General features: G+C 40.9%; 1 protein-coding gene across 6 annotated transcripts in view; it reads right to left on the reverse strand.

Moving 5' to 3' along the window:
* The window catches only part of AGAP1 (ArfGAP with GTPase domain, ankyrin repeat and PH domain 1), a 326,368-nt gene that overhangs the window by 130,690 nt on the left and 177,108 nt on the right, over positions 1-18,570 (reverse strand). For all 6 annotated transcript variants that reach the window (XM_053362842.1, XM_053362861.1, XM_053362851.1 and 3 more), the window contains one exon: positions 14,923-15,091. In XM_053362842.1, the coding sequence (XP_053218817.1) occupies positions 14,923-15,091 (169 nt within the window). The remainder of the gene's footprint in view (positions 1-14,922; positions 15,092-18,570) is intronic.

Genomic DNA, 18,570 nt, shown 5'->3' on the forward strand with positions numbered 1-18,570 from the left:
GTGTAGACTCTATAAAGAGAAAAAAAACTCCTGAAGAGGAAGAATTTGTGTATAAAATGAAATATAAAAGTTAAGAAACATAAAGGCATAAGATAAAACAGAACATAAAAATCTAAGCAGAAAACACAAATAGAGTATATATCTGAATTTAGGAAGCCAGAGTAATCATTAAGATGGACAAATAATTTTGCATGTAGGACAGTAGGTTCCCATATTTCATTAACTGAAGAAAACATGGTTTGATATTTTAGCAATACTGGTCTTGTTTGCACAAACAAATCCTGCCTTGACATGCCAGATTATACAGGAGTCCCTTAGGTCCTATTTTATTCCTCCTTTTGTACAAGCAGGAAAACAAAACAGGAAGCTGGTGTTAGCCATAGCTTCTTCCCGTTACATGCAAACCAGGAATGATTTCAAAACAAGCCAGGACTCAGATGCTGCCTGGAGAACAGTTTGCCTTTTCTTCATCCACACAAGTGAATATGAAGGAAAATTGCAGGAAGCTTGTTCTTAAGTCTTTCTTGTTCCATCAGACCAACTCTCACCAAGTTTAGCAGCATGATTGTAAAAAAGCAAAATGGGAATACCGTATTTTTCGCCCTATAGGACGCACCTTTTCCCCTCCAAAAATGAAGGGGAAATGTGTGTGCGTCCTATGGGGCGAATTGCAGGCTTTCGCTGAAGCCTGGAGAGCAAGAGGGGTCGGTGCGCACCGACCCCTCTCGCTCTCCAGGCTTCAGGAAGCTCTGCGCAACCCTCGGGAGACCGGCGCGACTTCGCCCGGGCTTCGCGCAGCTCTCCGCAAGCCTGGGGAGACCGGGGCGACTTCCCACCGGGCTCCCTAGGCTTGCGGATAGCAGGCTATTCTTGGGGCTGGGGTCAGGGGAAGCTCGGACTTCCCCCACGCCAGCCCCGCGCCTGTGGGGGAAATATTTTTTTTTATTTATTCCCCCCCCCCAAAAAAAAACTAGATGCGTCCTATGGGCGGTGCGTCCTATGGGGCGAAAAATACAGTAACTTCTGTTACTCTTTAAATCTTGTGAAGTTTCAAGATCAACTTTATAATTTTAGCTGCACAAATTAATCTATTCAACCTGTTTTGTCACTCTCATGTAATTTTATCTGATAATAAGATTGGTATGTTTTTATAAAACTCGGTATGGCTGCTAGTTAAATAAATATATCATTTGCATAGATTTATTTTCTAATCTAATTTATGGTTATAACACTTATTTCCTTATTTTATCTTAAAAATAGAGCAAAAGGGTCTACTGAAACAGTTAAAGTAGTTCGAGACGGTGGGTAACCCTATATTGTGCTGACTTAGAGAAAGTTATGCAGTACAAGCAATACATTGGGCGACAGCCTAAGCACAAGTGGAGAGAGACTGAATGGATATGGTCCAGTCGTAGGCTACAGCTCATAGAAGTGTCTACAACAGGCTGATGACAAAACAAATACTTGAATCTGTGCAGCAGTGCTATTCCAAGTATTAGAGAGACTGCTTCCTCTATGCCCCAAAGAATAATAATGCTGAGTTCTCAGAGTCTGTTGTCTGTCAGGTATCGCAAATATAAGGTAAAGGTAAATGACCCCTGGACAGCTAAGTCCAGTCAAAGGCGACTGTGGGGTATGGTGCTCATCTCACTTCAGGCCAAGGGAGCCAGCATTTGTCCACAGACAGTTTTCCGGGTCATGTGGCCAGCATGTGGCACAACGGGACACTGTGATGTATGCCAGAATGCACGAAAATGCTGTTTAGCTCCCCACTACAGCAGTGCCTATTTATCTACTTGCACTGGCATGCTTTCAAGCTGCTAGGTTGGCAGAAGCTGAGACAGAGCTCACTCCGTCACACAGATTCAAACCACCGACCTCCTGATCGGCAAGCCCAAGAGGATCAGTTGTTTAGTTGAGAAACCACATTGGGAGCAAAATTTTAACACAGTGCATTCAGGGGGCAGGGGAGATGGGACAACACATTATATCCTAAAAAAAATTTACTGGTGAGACAATGGTATCCTTTTTTGTTTTGGCAAGGTGTGCAGATGTCGCTGCACCCATTTCAATTTGGTTTCCGACTCCCATTTAGGAATCACCTGTGCTAGGAGAGGGCAGGGTGAGGGCATACCTCTTGTTTTTCTAGAACTATCAAGAACAGTCGGCTTCTGGATTGTCCGTCTAGGATGGGAACTGAAGCCTGCGTAGCATTTGTGCTACAAGGATGTGCAAGGTTCCATCTTAAAGCATGAGCATAACATACTGTTTAACTCCTGCAAAAGGTTTAGAGAACTAAACCAAAATATCATTGGTATGCTAACACACAGCTCTCTCTCCTTTCCTGCTGCTGCTGATGTGCACAGTCTGAATAGGAGTAAAGAATTAAAAAGTTTATGTGTCCATATCAGACTGGGGTAAAGGTGACCCCACATGAACTAGTTTATAAGGAAATACTGGGCTTCTCTAGGTACACAGATTTGTAAATTAAAAGGGGGAAAAGTTTTAAACCCTTATATGGCTTGACCAGGACTAGTGAGCTTCCAGAATGTACAGCATGCTAAGGTGTTAACAGAGAGATTAAAAAGGCAAGCGGAGGTAGAAGAGAAGAGAAGTTTGACCTGCTAAAGCCTGCAACAACTCATAGTAAGTACCTGGCACGGGGGGCGGGGGGGGGGGAGATACCTGCTGTGAGATTTAACTTCCACTCACTGCACAGAGACCTAAGCAGGAGCACTCCTCTTACAGGGTGGTGATACACTGCAACATTTGGTTGCAGGTTTTAGCTGTTATCAAATATTCAGTTCACCTGTGCTTATAATAATGAAAGATGTGATACAAAATAAAGATGAGAAAATGGATTTAGCTACTAAATATAAGATGCTCAAGCATTTTCCTTTATCCTAGGTTTTGAGATCTATACACAATTCTCAATTGCTCTTTTTACAAGCCTTCGGAGAAAAAGGAATCTCATTTAGCAATCTTTATTTTCTTTGGGTCTTCTTCAAAACCTCTCAATGCCCATGCTGGCATGATTATGAGTGGCTGCCGTCTCCTCAGGAATCATGTGTCATGCTTTCAAGAACGCATCAAAAATGTTTCTAAGGTAACATGAGATACTTGCTACTTTTCCCTCAGCAAAGTATGACCTGTCTTGGAGTTAAGACAGACACTTTACTACATGTGCCTAATTAAAGCCGAATCCAGCAGAACTCACTCAGAGTAAGTTAATAAGACAAATATAGTCTTGCTACATATTTTTAGCAGCAATAGGGCTAGCTAGCGTTATCTTAAATTTAAGTGACTGACAAAGCCTATTAAAATGTAGATAGACTAAAAATGGATGTCCTGGCTGATGATGTGCCAGGTAATGCATCTGAGAATACATCACCTTTAAACACTCTGCCCAATGTGTTTCCGCCTCGCACCAAGACTGCCTCACCTCATTGTCATATAACCCAACTAATCAGATCAAAATCAAAGAAAGGAGACTGTCAGAATTCTGAAATATTTTCACCCAACAGGATAACCGTATCAAACACTACCACCCTGAAAATCTTTCCTTTCAAGGTAAAAATGTCAGCAAGTTTGTAATAAAAATTATTCAAATAAAACCATTTTAACAGAACTTGCTAATTGTACAAAAACAGCAATGCCAAGTACATCACCATCAAAACATACATGAATAAATTAAGCATCATGGCACTCAATAGGAATCTGGCAATTAAATACAAAAGTGGTATTGACTTCTAAGCTTACTACCAGCATGGTTTCAATGTCACAAATTTGTGGAAAATATTTTGCCCTAATTCTGCAATATATTTTTTTAAATAAGTGTATTCACTGTTGAAATAAATGAATGTTAAACTTGGAACAAATATATAGCGCTTGCATTTTTTCTAACCGCCTTGTGAACAAGTCATGAAAATATGAAATATCCATTAATGTTTTAGAATAGAAATCATTAAGAGTTCTCAAAAAATGGGCAATTCCTTCCAAAATCCTTTATAACAGGAATTTTTGGTTTTGTATAGACACTTAAAAAATAAGCAACATGTTACGGAAAATTTATGAGTACTGTATGTGAACAATGCCAAGCTATAAAGGGGCAATAACCTACAAATTAGAGCAAACCATTGTCATTAAACTATTGAGTCTCTTTAAAACTGAAATGAAGAGAAACTTTCAGAAAGAGACACACAAAGATTTTGATCCTATATTATTATTATTTATTTATTATTATTATTATTATATTTTAAAGCTATTACATCTAACAGCAGCCTAGTAAATGCATGTCTGCAGTGTGAGCAGTTTTGATAAACAGCCTCTGCGGGCCACACAACGGGGATAATGTATCCTTAAGTACTGCCAATGAGCTGCCATTCTGCACAGCCAATTACTTCTGTGCGTCTGTCACTCAAAGGAAAAATGACTGAACCCATTAGATCAAACCTTTGTCACTGTTCCTAATGCACTCTTAGGCCTCATTAATCTGAGGGAGCAGCAACACAGCCGCCGGTGCCTCATTGCCTCCCCCACAACAGGACCACGTGAAGCCTCTCATCTCTCCCCCAAGTGCACCACGTTAATCAAGCTCTCCTTATTACCCCAGTCCCTGTCACGGCGGAGAGCGCTCTCTCTCTTAAATGCTCTCATTATAGCCCATCTTTAGAGCTGGCTGAGTGGAAAAAAAGAGAGAGAGAGAAACAGAAGAGGAAAAAGCAAGTCCGATCACATTAATATTCATGACAATAATTAGTATTCTAGGTCACTGAATATTCATGCTATTAGTTTGGATTTTTATGGGTTTGCTGGATGTCCTGATTGCTGGAGTGTGGAGGAAAACAGCATGGTGGGGACTTTAGATGTCAATGGCAGTTCAATACTGAGAAAAGGTATGCGAATTCTCCCCTCCTTTTGGGGGCTAAATCAGCTCTTTCAACTCTCCTGATGGCTTTAGTATTTGAAAAATCACTAGAGGGAAGGGGGTGTGTGAATGAAAATGCTTGGTTTTCTTGAAAAGGTTTTAACATTCAAACGGTTGCTATTGCAAAATATAACCACCAGAGCCCAACATAATAACTTCAGTAGAACAGGATGAATCACTAATCTTAGCTACAAGGCACACCAAGACATGAGACACACAAACCAGACGATCATGAACAAAAGTGAGCAGGCTAGGGAGGGAGTGTATTACTGGCCCCTACATTTGGCTACCCAAATGATCAGGACACTTCACTGACGACTGCTCTGGGGGTCATACCATTCAGCCCTAGCCACGCAAGTAACTTCAAACACACAGAGTACTTACTACACCATTCCAAATCTTAGCACACTTAAGTTATAATTTAATTTCAGTGTTAATGTTTTAACATTTGTGTTTTAAACAGCCTTGACTTTAAAAATGCTGCCTTCTGTGACCGCCTCCCCTTCTTATTCAGTCAAATTATAACCCCATGAATAATAAAAAGAAATCAAGACATTAACTGCATATTTTTTCTATGGCCTTAAACAGGGACAAGGAAAGTGAAAGCAACACTCAGACCAGGGACTGTGTTTGCAACTGTCAGTAGAAGTTTACTACACAAGTAACATACATTTATAGCATTTTTACCCCACTCTTCAGCCAAATGCTTACATAAAATCAGTTAAAATCAGACAGTCCCTGCTTGCAGGTTTACAATCTAAAAAATATGACACATAGGGGGAAAGGGGCAGTGCGAAAAGAGGAAAAAATCTCCAGTTTTAAGACTTTGTGTCGGAGCTGGTCTTTCAGCAGAGCTGACTGAATTGAGTCCTGCTTCTCATCTCTCCCATTGAGGCAGCCTAATGGAAAATATTTCAATGAAATAATGTTTTAGTAGTAAACTGCAGCTGCATGCCTGCTCCAAACTTCCTGGGCTTTAGTTGTTGGCTACCTGGAAAACCCAATCTATGCAATCTTGCACTATGCAAAACTCAGCACTAGAAGCATTCAAGAAGCCCTCAAAAACATGGTGACAGCTAGAACACACATTGTGGAATATCATAACATGGCAATCATTACCCCTTCCTTTGAAGGAGATGTAGGAAATCTCTTCCAGTAGCCCCCACCCTAAGCAGTCAATCCCAGTGCCCTTTCGCTGATCTTTCATGCTGTACAAAATCCTTCAAGATCAAGCCTCCACAAATCCTCTTGCTAGCTTGCTGCAGCAAGGAGGATATCTTTTTAACACATTATGACACAAACTCACTTCCTTCTCCTTGCTCAAAGCTCAGATACACATCCCTGTAGAGGTATCTCTGCCGTGTGGAGACAGAAGCCAGGATAATGTGAAAAGGACTGTTTCGTCAGGTCCTGTAAGAGGAAGAAGGAGGGATTCTGGGAGCAACAGGCAAAGTAGAATCCTGAGTTGGACAGGAGGAGGCTGGGGCTGAGTGTCTTCAAATACCTTTCACAATCAAGGAAGTGGTTGCTTTAGCATGGAGGATACTTCCTTATATGAATTCTCCCCTTTCCTAAATTCTCTGGTGGCCTTAGGTCAGGGTTGACCACTAATTAAAGTTGGTTCTCAAGTCAAGCAAAGCACTGTGGATCCACTGTTCAAGACTCTCATTTTCCAGGACACAAAGCAGTTGGCAGGAACAGCAGGAGAAACCAATCCAGGACAGATCTTTTCCCTCTGCCTGTTACCATTTACAGAATGTAAAAATTCCACACTTTTAAGAAGGTTAGTCTCACTTAAATTGTTCTTTTTTTAAAAAAAGAAATGTCTGAAGGCAGACCATTACAGCTTAATCTGATTCTCAGCACTTTACCATAAAATAAGCCTACTAATGGCCACCGCATAGCTTCCTTGATGATCAAGATTAATAAGATATGAAATTCTCATTTATGAGGCTCAAACTTCATATTTTTGCAACATGTCCAAAGTGTCACACATAGTTAACAGATAATAATGGTTAGAAGTATTAATGATTGCTAATAACAGCTGTACCATTAACACATACAGGATATTCCAGTGGTGTTAAATATAATTAATACATAATAAAATGGAGATTTCTGTAGTGTGCAAATCATAAAACAACCATAATATTCACAGCATACCATTTTTAAGACATGAAACAACACATGGTCTTTTTAGGGGAAGTGCTCTGGGGTCACGAAGAGTCCGACACGACTAAACGACTAAACAACAACAACATATCAAAATGATTCTGCAATAAGCTTTCTCTACTTGGCCAGTCAAAAAATTATCAGCTGCATTTGGCTAAATATTTCAATAAGAACTGAAGCCAGAAAAGCAGTCCTAACCATAGTGAATACATGGCATCCAGAAGTACTCCCAACACTAAACCTGATTTTTTCAAGGCAAGTTCAAACAGATCCAAAATAGGAAGAACTCTTGTCACTGGATGCAGCCAATTTGTTGGCCTCCATCCAGTTTATTAAGAACATAAGACGAGCTTCTACTGGATCAGAACAAGGGCCCTTCTAGCCCAGCATCTTGTTCACCTAGTGGCCAACCAGACGCCTATGGGAAACTCACACGCAGGATTCGAGCACAAGAGTAGCCCTCTCCCCTTGTCCAATCCTCATTTAAAGTCATCTAGATTGGTGGCTATCACTAAGGGAGTGAGTTGCACAGTTTAATTACGTGCTGCATGAAGTAATTTATTTGATCTGTCCTGAATCTTCCAACCTTCAGCTTCACTGAATGTCCACAAATTCTAATGTTTTGAGAGGGGGAGAAAACGTCTTTATACACTTTCTCCATACCAGGTATAATTTTATAGACCTCTTACTCACTTTTTCTTTAAACTTAGAATTTCCAAATGTTGCAAACTTTCTCCACAGAGGAGTTGTCCCATTCCCTTGATAATTTTGGTCACCATTTTCTGAATGTTTCCCAACTCTCTCTTTTTAGAAGAGGCAACCAGAACTATACACAGTGTTCCAGATGTGGGCACACTATAGATCTGTATAGCAGCACTATGTTGTATTATCAATTCCTTTCCTAATGATCCCTTGCATGTAATTTGACCATTTCACAGCGCCACACACTGGGTCGACATCAGCATTTAGTTATCTACCACGACCCCAAGGCCTCATTCCTGATCTGTCACCCCCAGATCACAACCCATGAGCACACCTGCGAAATTAAGATTTTTTTTGCCCCAACATGCATCACTTCACACTTGTTTACAATGAATTGCATTTGCCATTTTACCACCCATTCACTCAGTTTGGAAAGGAGCTCTTCACAATCTCCTTTTGTTTTAATGGCCCTGAACAATTTAGTATCATCAGCAAACTAGGCCACCTCACTGCTCACCCCTATCTCTATATTGTTAAAAAGCACAGGTCCAGATACAATCCTTGGGAGACTCCACTTGCCACACCTCTCCATTTGGAGAACTGTCTATTTATTCAGACTCTCTGCTTCTTGCTATTTAACCAATTCCTGGCCCATAAGTTATCTCCTCTTATTCACTGACTGCTAAGCTTACTTAGCAGAGACATCACCTTGCCAACAAAGGTCCGTATAGTTAAAGCCATGGTTTTCCCAGCAGTGATGTATGGAAGTGAGAGCTGGACCATAAAGAAGGCTGATCGCCGAAGAATTGATGCTTTTGAATTATGGTGCTGGAGGAGACTCTTGAGAGTCCCATGGACTGCAAGAAGATCAAACGCATCCATTCTTAAGGAAATCAGCCCTGAGTGCTCACTGGAAGGACAGATCCTGAAGCTGAGGCTCCCATACCTTGGCCACCTCATGAGAAGAGAAGACTCCCTGGAAAAGACCATGATGTTGGGAAAGATGGAGGGCACAAGGAGACGGGGACGACAGAGGATGAGATGGTTGGACAGTGTTCTTGAAGCTACCAGCATGAGTCTGACCAAACTGCGGGAGGCAGTGGAAGACAGAAGTGCCTGGCGTGCTCTGGTCCATGGGGTCACGAAGAGTCGGACACGACTAAACGACAACAACAAGCTTACTTAGGAGTCTTTGGTGAGATACTTTGTCAAAAGCTTTTTGGAAGTCCAAGCATACTATGTGAAATGGATCACCTATGCTTGTTGACACTCTCAAAGAACTCTTAATATGTTCATGAGTCAGGACTTGGCCTTGCAAAAGCCACGTTGGCTCTGCTTCAGTAAGATAACTTCTATATGCTTGGTTACTTTATATTTAACAATACTTTCCACTAATTTTCCAAGGACAGATGTTAAACTAGCTGGCTTGTAATTTCCAGGACCTCCCTTCGACCCCTTTTGAAAAACTGGTGTTACATTGACTACTTTCCAGTCCTCAGGTATGGAGACTGATGTGACGAACAAGCTACAGTGCGGCTTTTGAACTGAGGGGGGCGGGGAGTCGACAGGAGCTGAGGAGGTTCCAATTCAGATCAGAATGCCCTTTTTAAAACTAAAAGGGCAGGATTTGTGTTATGTATAACAACATATACTTTTTACGCCTTCTTTAAAATATGAAGGTTTTAGTTTAATTTCCTGTGGCCCCCAAGCTTCCCTGCTAAGGTAGAGCATTAGTTTTTCTATAAATTTCCCAGCTCTAGAAGTTAGTTCCTGAGTAGCAAATTCTTACATCATTTGGATCTTACAGAATTTAGATCCTAGAAGAGTGACCTTACTGTGCCCTTGTGCTGTTTTGATTAAATAATTAAATAAATGGGTGTTACTTACCTTCTCCTCCCAAGTCAGCTTAACTCACCTTGGTACTTTTGTCATCTTGGGCTGAGATGCTTCATCAGCTGAGGTTCCCTCTAGCTTATGGAGCGAGCTTCCCTTGCTAACTGGCTCTAAATTTATATTCCTGGCTGGTTCCTCCTGGCTACTGTAGTAGCCAATGAGGTCAGGAGGTGTGGCTCAAATTCAGTTAGCCCCCTGGGAATGGGGAGTGACCAATGAGTGTTGATTGAATGGAAGGTGGATAATGGCTGGTGAGTCAACTGCCTTGGAGTGTGGCCCTTCTTTCCTACTGTCAAACGTTAATTCATAATCTCTATGACCTCCCCAAGCTGTGATGGGAAGGAGAGTTGAGTAGCAGCAGTTTAATGATGATACCAAACTCCAAATTTCTAGACAACCCGTCCATGTGGTTGCATATAGATGTAAACAGCATGGAAAATAAAATGCAACACTGTGGGATATCATAAGACAAAGGCCACAGCATCAAGATTGAGTCTCCTGGCACTATCTGGCATTCCATTCAACTCCTGCCCATTTAGGGGATCCAGACAGATAACATGACTGATGATATGTGTACCATTAAGATCCAGCAGAACCCACAGGGACGCAATTCCCTTTTCTATCAAAAGGCGGCACAGTAACACAGTGCTGCCTCAAGGCCTGATTTACATGATGGGTTACAGCTGAAACAAGAATAAGCTAATTTAAAATTAAAGAAGAAATGATTATTTGAAAAAAATAGTTCTTTTTCATATTCATGCTCAATGATCATGGATTCATCAGTACAGTAGCTTGTCAAGCAGGTTGTTGATTCATTGTTTGGACTCAACATATCAGTGTTCAAAATCGACACATTGTAACTTGGATCTTAAATTTTCCCATGAATAAAATGTTCCAGCTTGGTTGATACTACAGTAATGTCAAATGTTATTTTAAAAAGGATTCTTGTCTGAGAATGATAGTAGACACAAGGTAAACAGTGATCCAATGCTTCTTCCTCATTTGACCCACAAATATTTAGTGTTGTTTCACATAGCAGCTGACCATACTATTCCACGGATTACATTGTCTGAAAGCATGCTGGACTGAAGGCTCCTTTGAGCTTACAAGGGCCTTGTAAAGCATTTCCAGGAAGCAGGCCCTTTTGCAATAATGGAACCAATTGTATTGCTACTGTGCATTTGAACATTTAACATTCAAATCCTATTCCTATCTGCAATTTAGCTGAGTTGACTAGCTCAATTGTGCCACAGAGGCCTCTGAAAAATTATATTGATTTTTATGTTGGCATGCCAATTATCCTTTGCAGAATTTTGAACTATGAGACTTGTTCTGGTAGATACAATTTGGGAACTCTGTCATTCATAGAAGCCTATCAGTAGCTGGTATGAACTGTGTGAATTTCTGCTGTGGCAACTAATGAAAATTGCCCTGTCTCAACTCTAATGTGTGAAGCTGGGGTATTAAAAAGTAAATGTAAGATATTATGAAATATCTTTTGCACTGCCTCTGAAATATGAATTTCCACCAATCCTCATACTTCTAGTCCATAAAGTAGCTGTTTGTTATTGTGCATTTTAATAATATATTGATTTTATAGTTGTAAGCTGCTTCAAAGTTATTTTTACATATAAACAGCAGATAAATATTAATTTATATAAGTAATAATAATAAAATAATAATTTAACATTAGTAATATACTTCCCTCACATATTCTGTTAGTATGCAAACAATTCTTAATGCAATAGATTTTACAAACATGGTCTTTGTTTCTTGAATTTAAAATAATAACTGGCTCTGTGGATATTAGTTAAATAACTGGCAACTATGAGCAGGGGCTATTGTTTATCATCTGCTATATATTCAGTTTTCATGGCAGACCTGCACAGAGCAGCTGTAAAGAAATTAAAATGCAAGGCAAAAAAATTAGTTTGTTTCAAATTTTTTAAAAAATCATTTGGATCTTACAAAATGACTGGCTCTCTTTTCTCTCCTGTCTGGGCTTAGCTACTCTCCCTGCAGTGCGGCTCCAATGTTACACCTTTCTGGTACATAAGGTATTACTTGAAAATATGTTCAGGGAGAGGGGTGGGGGAACCAGAGAGAGCACAATTCAAAGTGTTGGCGCTGACCTTCAAAGCCCGAATGGCCTCAGCCCAGTATGCCTGAAGGAGCGTCTCCATCCCCATCGTTTTGCCCAGACACTGAGGTCCAGCTCCAAGGGCCTTCTGGCGGTTCCCTCATTGCGAGAAGTGAAGCTACAGGGAACCAGGCAGAGGGCCTTCTCAGTGGTGGTGCCCTGTGGAACACCCTCCCACCAGATGTCAAGGAAATAAACTACTATCTGACTTTTAGAAGACATCTGAAGGCAGCCCTGTTTAGGGAAGTTTTCAATGTTTGATCGCTTTATATTATATTATATTATTATTATTATTATTATTATTATTATTATTATTATTATTTATTATCATCATCACCACCACCACCATCACCATCATTAATTGTGTTGGGAGCTGCCCAGAGTGGCTGAGGAAATTCAGCCAGATGAGCGGGATATTAATCATCATCATCATCATCATCATGAGAACAAACAGATTAGATTTCAATGTCATACAAGCATAGTGGGAGCTAAGACAAATTTGTTCTTGCTCCAAACTGCAAGGACTTGCATCTGGTAAATTTTAGAATGACTTGGATTAAAACATGAGCAACAACTTTAAGATGCTGCTAACTGACATTCACTTTCATTTCTCCCTATATTTTGATAAACTACTCAAAACAGGTTATCAAACTGTCTTCTTGCAATTCCCACCCCATATCATATGAAAAAGCAAATTGTTATCCCACCATTGATAAAGATGGGTTCATTACAGTGCCTTTTGAAAATAGGCCAACTGGAGAAACCCCTGAGAAACTTGGAAGCAATTTTCACTAATTCCACCTACAAAATTTGGGTCAACCTTTTCCCTTCATGTGTTCTTGCAGCTCAGAAATGGGGAACCTGTGGCTCTTCAGAAGTTGCCAGACTTTAACCCCCAACCTTCCTGATCATTGGCCATGCTGGCTGGGGCTCATGACAGTTGGAATCCCAACAATATATGGAGGGTCACAGGTGTTGCCCCCTGGAACACAGGTGTAACCCTTGTATTATGTTAAAAAGCTTTTTTTAAAGACTCTTTTAAGCATTTATTCTTTTTAAGGAAAAAGCGTGTTTTAGAAGTTAATTGATGCAAAGCTGCTTCAAATGATGCACTCTATACTAATTCTTGCATATAGAGCACACATTTTACAGGCAAAATCCAGACCAGCAGGGACCCAGTCCTTTCCCATTCTCGCATCACATGTCCCTGTCCTTTAAAAGTACAATTTCTGCATGTGGGCACCATTCCCCAAACACTCTGTGCCTCCATTTGGTACTCAGAAAAACCAGTTCCTGCTTACAAATTTTAACATATGATGAAGTGGCCACCACAGTATTTTGTTTTGAAGCACACTAGTTTTGACGTTAGAAATTATAAGAACCCCCCCGCCCCAATGAACTATGTGAGTAGAAACAGCAAGATAAAACATTTGTTTGGGATTCAAAATATTGTTGGTTTGTGGAAAGTGACTCAAGTGGCATCTTCAGACTTCAAGTGGTTGTTTATTATCTGTGGTCATAATGCTCCTGCTGTATTGTATGACATTGAGTGATGGTGCTAGGATGTGACGGGGTAGGCAGATAGCAGGTATAGTTGGAGTGGAGGAGCTGACTGTTATCTGGGGTGGAGACCCATATGTTTTGTCACTGTCCTGTTTCAGCACTCCCACTCCTCTGGAAGCTACTGCTACTTTTATCATTTGAGCTGTCTAGTTTGAAGGTGCTGTCACTGAATGCCAGGTTAGCCTGTATCAAGTTCATGCTTGTCCATGACTTGACTGTGGATGAAAGGCTTGCCTTATTGCGACTTGGATAGGTGAGCTAGGTTAAGGTTACCAGATTTTTTTCAATGAATCTGGGGACACTTTTCCACTTCAATGGATTTTGTATGGGAACTGATTTGTAAATCAGGGGACTGTCCCCGGGAAATGGGGACATCTGGTAACCTTAATGCTAGGTGGCCCTGACCTAACTCAATTGTGCCCATCTGGGTTCTTGGTTCAGCACCAGACTAGACCAAGGGGCTGAGGGCAGCAAGTGCTATTGTTCATACAAGTGCCACCTCAACAGAAAACCACTTGATCTTGGAATGGATTTAGAAGGTCTGCACCTGGTATTGGGCCAGAGACACACTGGAGATGCTGCTGGTCTATCAACCACCTTCATGTCTTCCAGCATCTCTAACCAAGCTGGTTTCTGGCATGGTGTTGGAGGAGCCCTGTTGCTGGGCTGGCTTGGCACTTCATGGCCTCCATGAAAAACCATTAGGCAGTCTCAAACAGTCTTTAGCCCAACACACTGGGCAGGGGATAAAAGAAGTATATGCTGCTGCGAACACAAGTAGACTGGTGCAGTCTTAAGATATCAGCTTCCAACAGAAAATACTGAAACAGGTATCAGATGTTCTAAACAAGTCATAGAAGTAAAGACCCATTGACCTTATGGTAAATGTGAGGGAAACACGCATCTTATGTAACCTGTGTTTTAACACTCACAAGCTGAAATTTTATCTGGTAGCCACTCGTGTCCTGATTATTTGCTCTATCAGTCCCCCGATCATTGCATCATCAAATCAAGACTTAGATATTTGACATGTTTTTTGTCCCGAGACGGCACTGTTGCCTGCCACTGGTGGATGTGGCCACCCCACACTCTTACACTACACACAACACCTACTCTCACATGCAGGCAGACACACACATGCTAACATGAGGGGGGATCCCAATGCAGAGCCATGGGGAGGTATTTTGTTCCCTCTTGATCATTTCAAAAGTGGAGAGGGCACAGGTTTCTTTCCCTGCCACAGACTCCACCTCCACTAGCAAAATGGGTCTTGGGGGTTGAAAAAGTTGCTTGTAGGGTCAGAAATGTTGCCTGGGGTGCAGAAGTTGCTAACTACCAACTCCTTAGCAGTTCTGCATTCTGCACACCAGTTAGAATACCTTGGGAGGTACACTGACACAATGCTTGGAATGTACAACTTCAGGTGGCAGTTGGGGTCACACAATAGAGTGATCCTCCATACAAAAAACCAGCAACACTTAAATCATAGAACTGCAATGGACTGTAGTTGTGTTGCTTTAAAACTTACCTGAATTTGGTGAGATCTGTAAACTGCTTATGTCTTTGGACAAGCCATTTGTTTTCGGAGTGGAGATGGGTACACATGCTGATGTAGCTCGAGGTGGCCTCTTCCCTGGGACTTTAACTGTGGTCCTCAGAAGATCAATTTCTTTTCCATGAACATTCTGCATATAATCCTGCATGAAAGGAACACAAAGGTATGTATTTTAATGTGGGAGAGAGGATGGATGTGATTTTGATATGGTAGGATCCAAAGACCTTATACGACTAGTTCCATATGCCCAACAGGGCTTTGGGTGTTGATTTATTAAAACAGCAGTGCACTGTTCTAGATGCAAAACTACTGTTGAACTTCAGAGAACTTCTGAAAGCAGACTATACATAGCATAGGAGATGCTAGGCTGTTAAACAGGAAAGTATATAATTCCCACTGGGAATGCTCAAACCCATGGGTACATGTAAAGCAGCTCTTTGGAGCCTATATATGAAAGACAGCAAACAAGTACTATTTTTGTTATACATGACGCACATAGACATACAAAAGCATAGACAGAGAGTGGGAAACTGTATTAGCTTATTCAACAGAACAGTTTTCAGATACCTGCCTAAAATGAGTATTTTAAACTATCTACCCCATGGTATAACAGCCTTGACTGATGATACAGATCTTATTTATTTAAAAAAACCTGTATTTTTTAAAGACAAATTAAAGTGACTTATGACAATAAAATGCAGATGAATGTGCAAAACTCCATCAATGTAGGAGTCATGCAGAACACAATTAACAGACCTAATTTTCAACAGGCATAAAAGGCACCAATGAAAGAATTAGCCCAGAATTAGATGCATGGTATGAGGCAAAGCCACTCCAATGAGGTACAAAGTAGGGGAATTCACTCTTATGCATCTATGCTTTTCACCGACAGTACTACTTAATTCCAAAATCTAACTGCAAAGAAAGGAAAATGGATGGAAAAAAAAGCCTGGTAAATAGTGTAGCCGTATGATTGTTTTTAAAGGTTATTACTGAGGGAGAGGAATGAAAGACATCGGCAGTTCAGAAGCTAGTCTTGACAAATTGCATACAGTATCACTGCAAAAAGCGTACATTACCTTTTGAAGTCAATACTAGCCCCCATTTTCAAATTTCTATAACATACATGTTAAGTGTCCATGGCTCAACTTGAGACAAGAACAAAAATTTAAAATGTTAATTAAACCTTGATTGTATATTCCATGTAAATGAAATAAAATGTTTTCAAAATGTAGCGTAAACTTTTAGACCAGGGATAGCTGGTGTTTTTACCCACTGCAGATTCTACAAAATCAGTAGGTGCCTGGCCCCCCCATAATAATTTTTTGTGGGGCTGGCTCCAGTAGTTCTCTGTCCGTTTTATCAGTCTCATGTTATGAATCCCTCAGATTTTCCAGGTACAATATAGTATGGCTTCTAGTATATAAGCCACAAATACATTTTAGGCGGTGGCGGCGGAGGGGAGTGTTTCAGGGGGAGATGTCAATACTGTTTTTCAATGAAATTGTGACGCTAACATCACTGTATGAAATGTCATCTTAAACTATTCCTTAATGTTTCAACACTGTGTAATGCAACAGTCCCTTTCACTGTATATAAAGTACATAACAGTAATTGTTTCACAGACTAGGAAACTGGCAAAGTGCTGTTTCCTTCCAGCAAGATCTCAACACTTTTCCATTGCAAATTTTGCTGCCCTGGAGAAATAAAAGGTTACAAAAAATCATAGCCACTTCAGAATAGTGATTTATTGTATGATCACATTAGAAAAAGATGAAGATGACCCTCTCATCTGGAATATGCTGTGTTAAAGAGACGATAGCAAGCCTGATTTTGATATGCAAATATTACAAAGAAAACTCCCCTAGACGTTAGTTGTAGAAAATGCTGATCGCAGAAAAAAAAAGATGGGGGGACAGGAGGGGGAAAGAACCTTTAACAAGACACGAGGGTAATTCAAAGCCAAGTACTTTTAAACAGCACTTAACAAGTCCCCAGAGCCCACTCCATAGTGGCCCACCCCAGAAGTGCTATCTTCTGCCCCTCAACAGCTTGAAAAAGTAGTAATTGCAAATCCATTTACATTTTGCCTCTCAAGTTTTCCACGTTCATAATTCAGCAGCATACAGAAAGCACCAGAGCCAGGAGGGTCTCCTCCCAAAAGGTGTTCATATCAAGGTAAGTGAGCATCTGAATGCCCTGCACCCCATGGCTCTTGCACCTCTGCCATCGCTTGTTTTTTACATTCCACTCCTAATTATGTTGCATCTATTGCCATACACTTAATTAGCTGCATTAATGTGATTTCTTTTCACATAGTCAAGCAATTAAGAGCTATGATTGAGTTTCATTCAATTAGCCTCAACAAACATGCTAATTGATGTCCCAGATGCAAATGAGGTGCAATGAGAGAAACCTGCTAGCAATTGAGTGCCATGTCAGAGACCCACAGCTCTCAGCTTGCTGACAGAAGCACAGCTTAACACGGGTACCACCTTCTGTGGAGCTGTTTTCAAGGGGATTTGGGCAGTCAGCTTGTGTGGGGAAGGTCGTGGCATATTCCATTAGGACTTCAGTACACCAAACGGATTCCTACAGAAATAATAATATGCAACAACACATCCAATCTGTTCTGAATATCTGCACAGCAATTGCTGTAAAGCAGCATAGTGCATCGAAAATACACTTTACCTCTGCTACTTAGATGCAAGCATTTCTGTTAAACTGAGATCTGCACACAATCTCTTGTGCTAGTAAAATACAACATACGTAATTGCCTACAGTTATCATTAACTGGCAACTTCATCTTAGTCAGCTGTGGGCAATGTGGTAGTTGAAGTTAAACTCAAAACACATTAATCAATCAATAAATTCCTACAATACACCCACTACATTGATAGCCATTGCTTTACTTTCTGAGGATACCCTTGGCATTTGTGCAAACAGAGCAGTGCTGATGTGATAATTTGACTACACTAGTGCTCACTGCACATAAGGCTGTACAACATGTTGTAAAGGTGGTGTCTCCCCTTCACATTAGGCTTGATATTTACATTTTTTATTACATATGTGCAAGAAACAGCTACAGTTCAGGATTATGCATCTGAATCCTTTGAGTCAGATTCGGGGAGTGGCTTCCTTCAATTCTCCCGCCAACAAAGGAGGCGCGGAAATCACACGAGACGTCTTTGACCCTTATGTTTCATTTCCCTCCTTCAAATCTGTGCTGATTTGAAAGCCCCCTCCCTTCCAGAGTCTGAGCTCCCTTCCCGGGCCTCTGGGCGGTTGAAGGGCTCCACAGCATCCCCGAGCCCCTGCTCCGCCTCTTCTGTCACTTCCTCCTCTGAATTCTCCCTGACACATGTGTTGAAACAGACTTTTGCTTATAAATGACTAAGAGGAAGTATTTTGCAATTTTAAAATAAAAAGTAACTGCGCAATCCAAGTTAGGGGCTACTGTCAGAGATTACAACTATCTTCAATTTTTGCTGAACTTTCTTTTTATAATAATTAAAATTATTCCATCCCACTTCTATTGGGGCATTTTGAAGAGGAGTGTGGCTAGGAGACCCTTTATTAGCTTCACCAGAAAATAAGAAGAGCCTGGATCAGGCCCATGGC

This window comes from Podarcis raffonei, chromosome 1, assembly GCF_027172205.1.
Source record: "Podarcis raffonei isolate rPodRaf1 chromosome 1, rPodRaf1.pri, whole genome shotgun sequence".
NCBI classification, from domain to species: domain Eukaryota; kingdom Metazoa; phylum Chordata; class Lepidosauria; order Squamata; family Lacertidae; genus Podarcis; species Podarcis raffonei.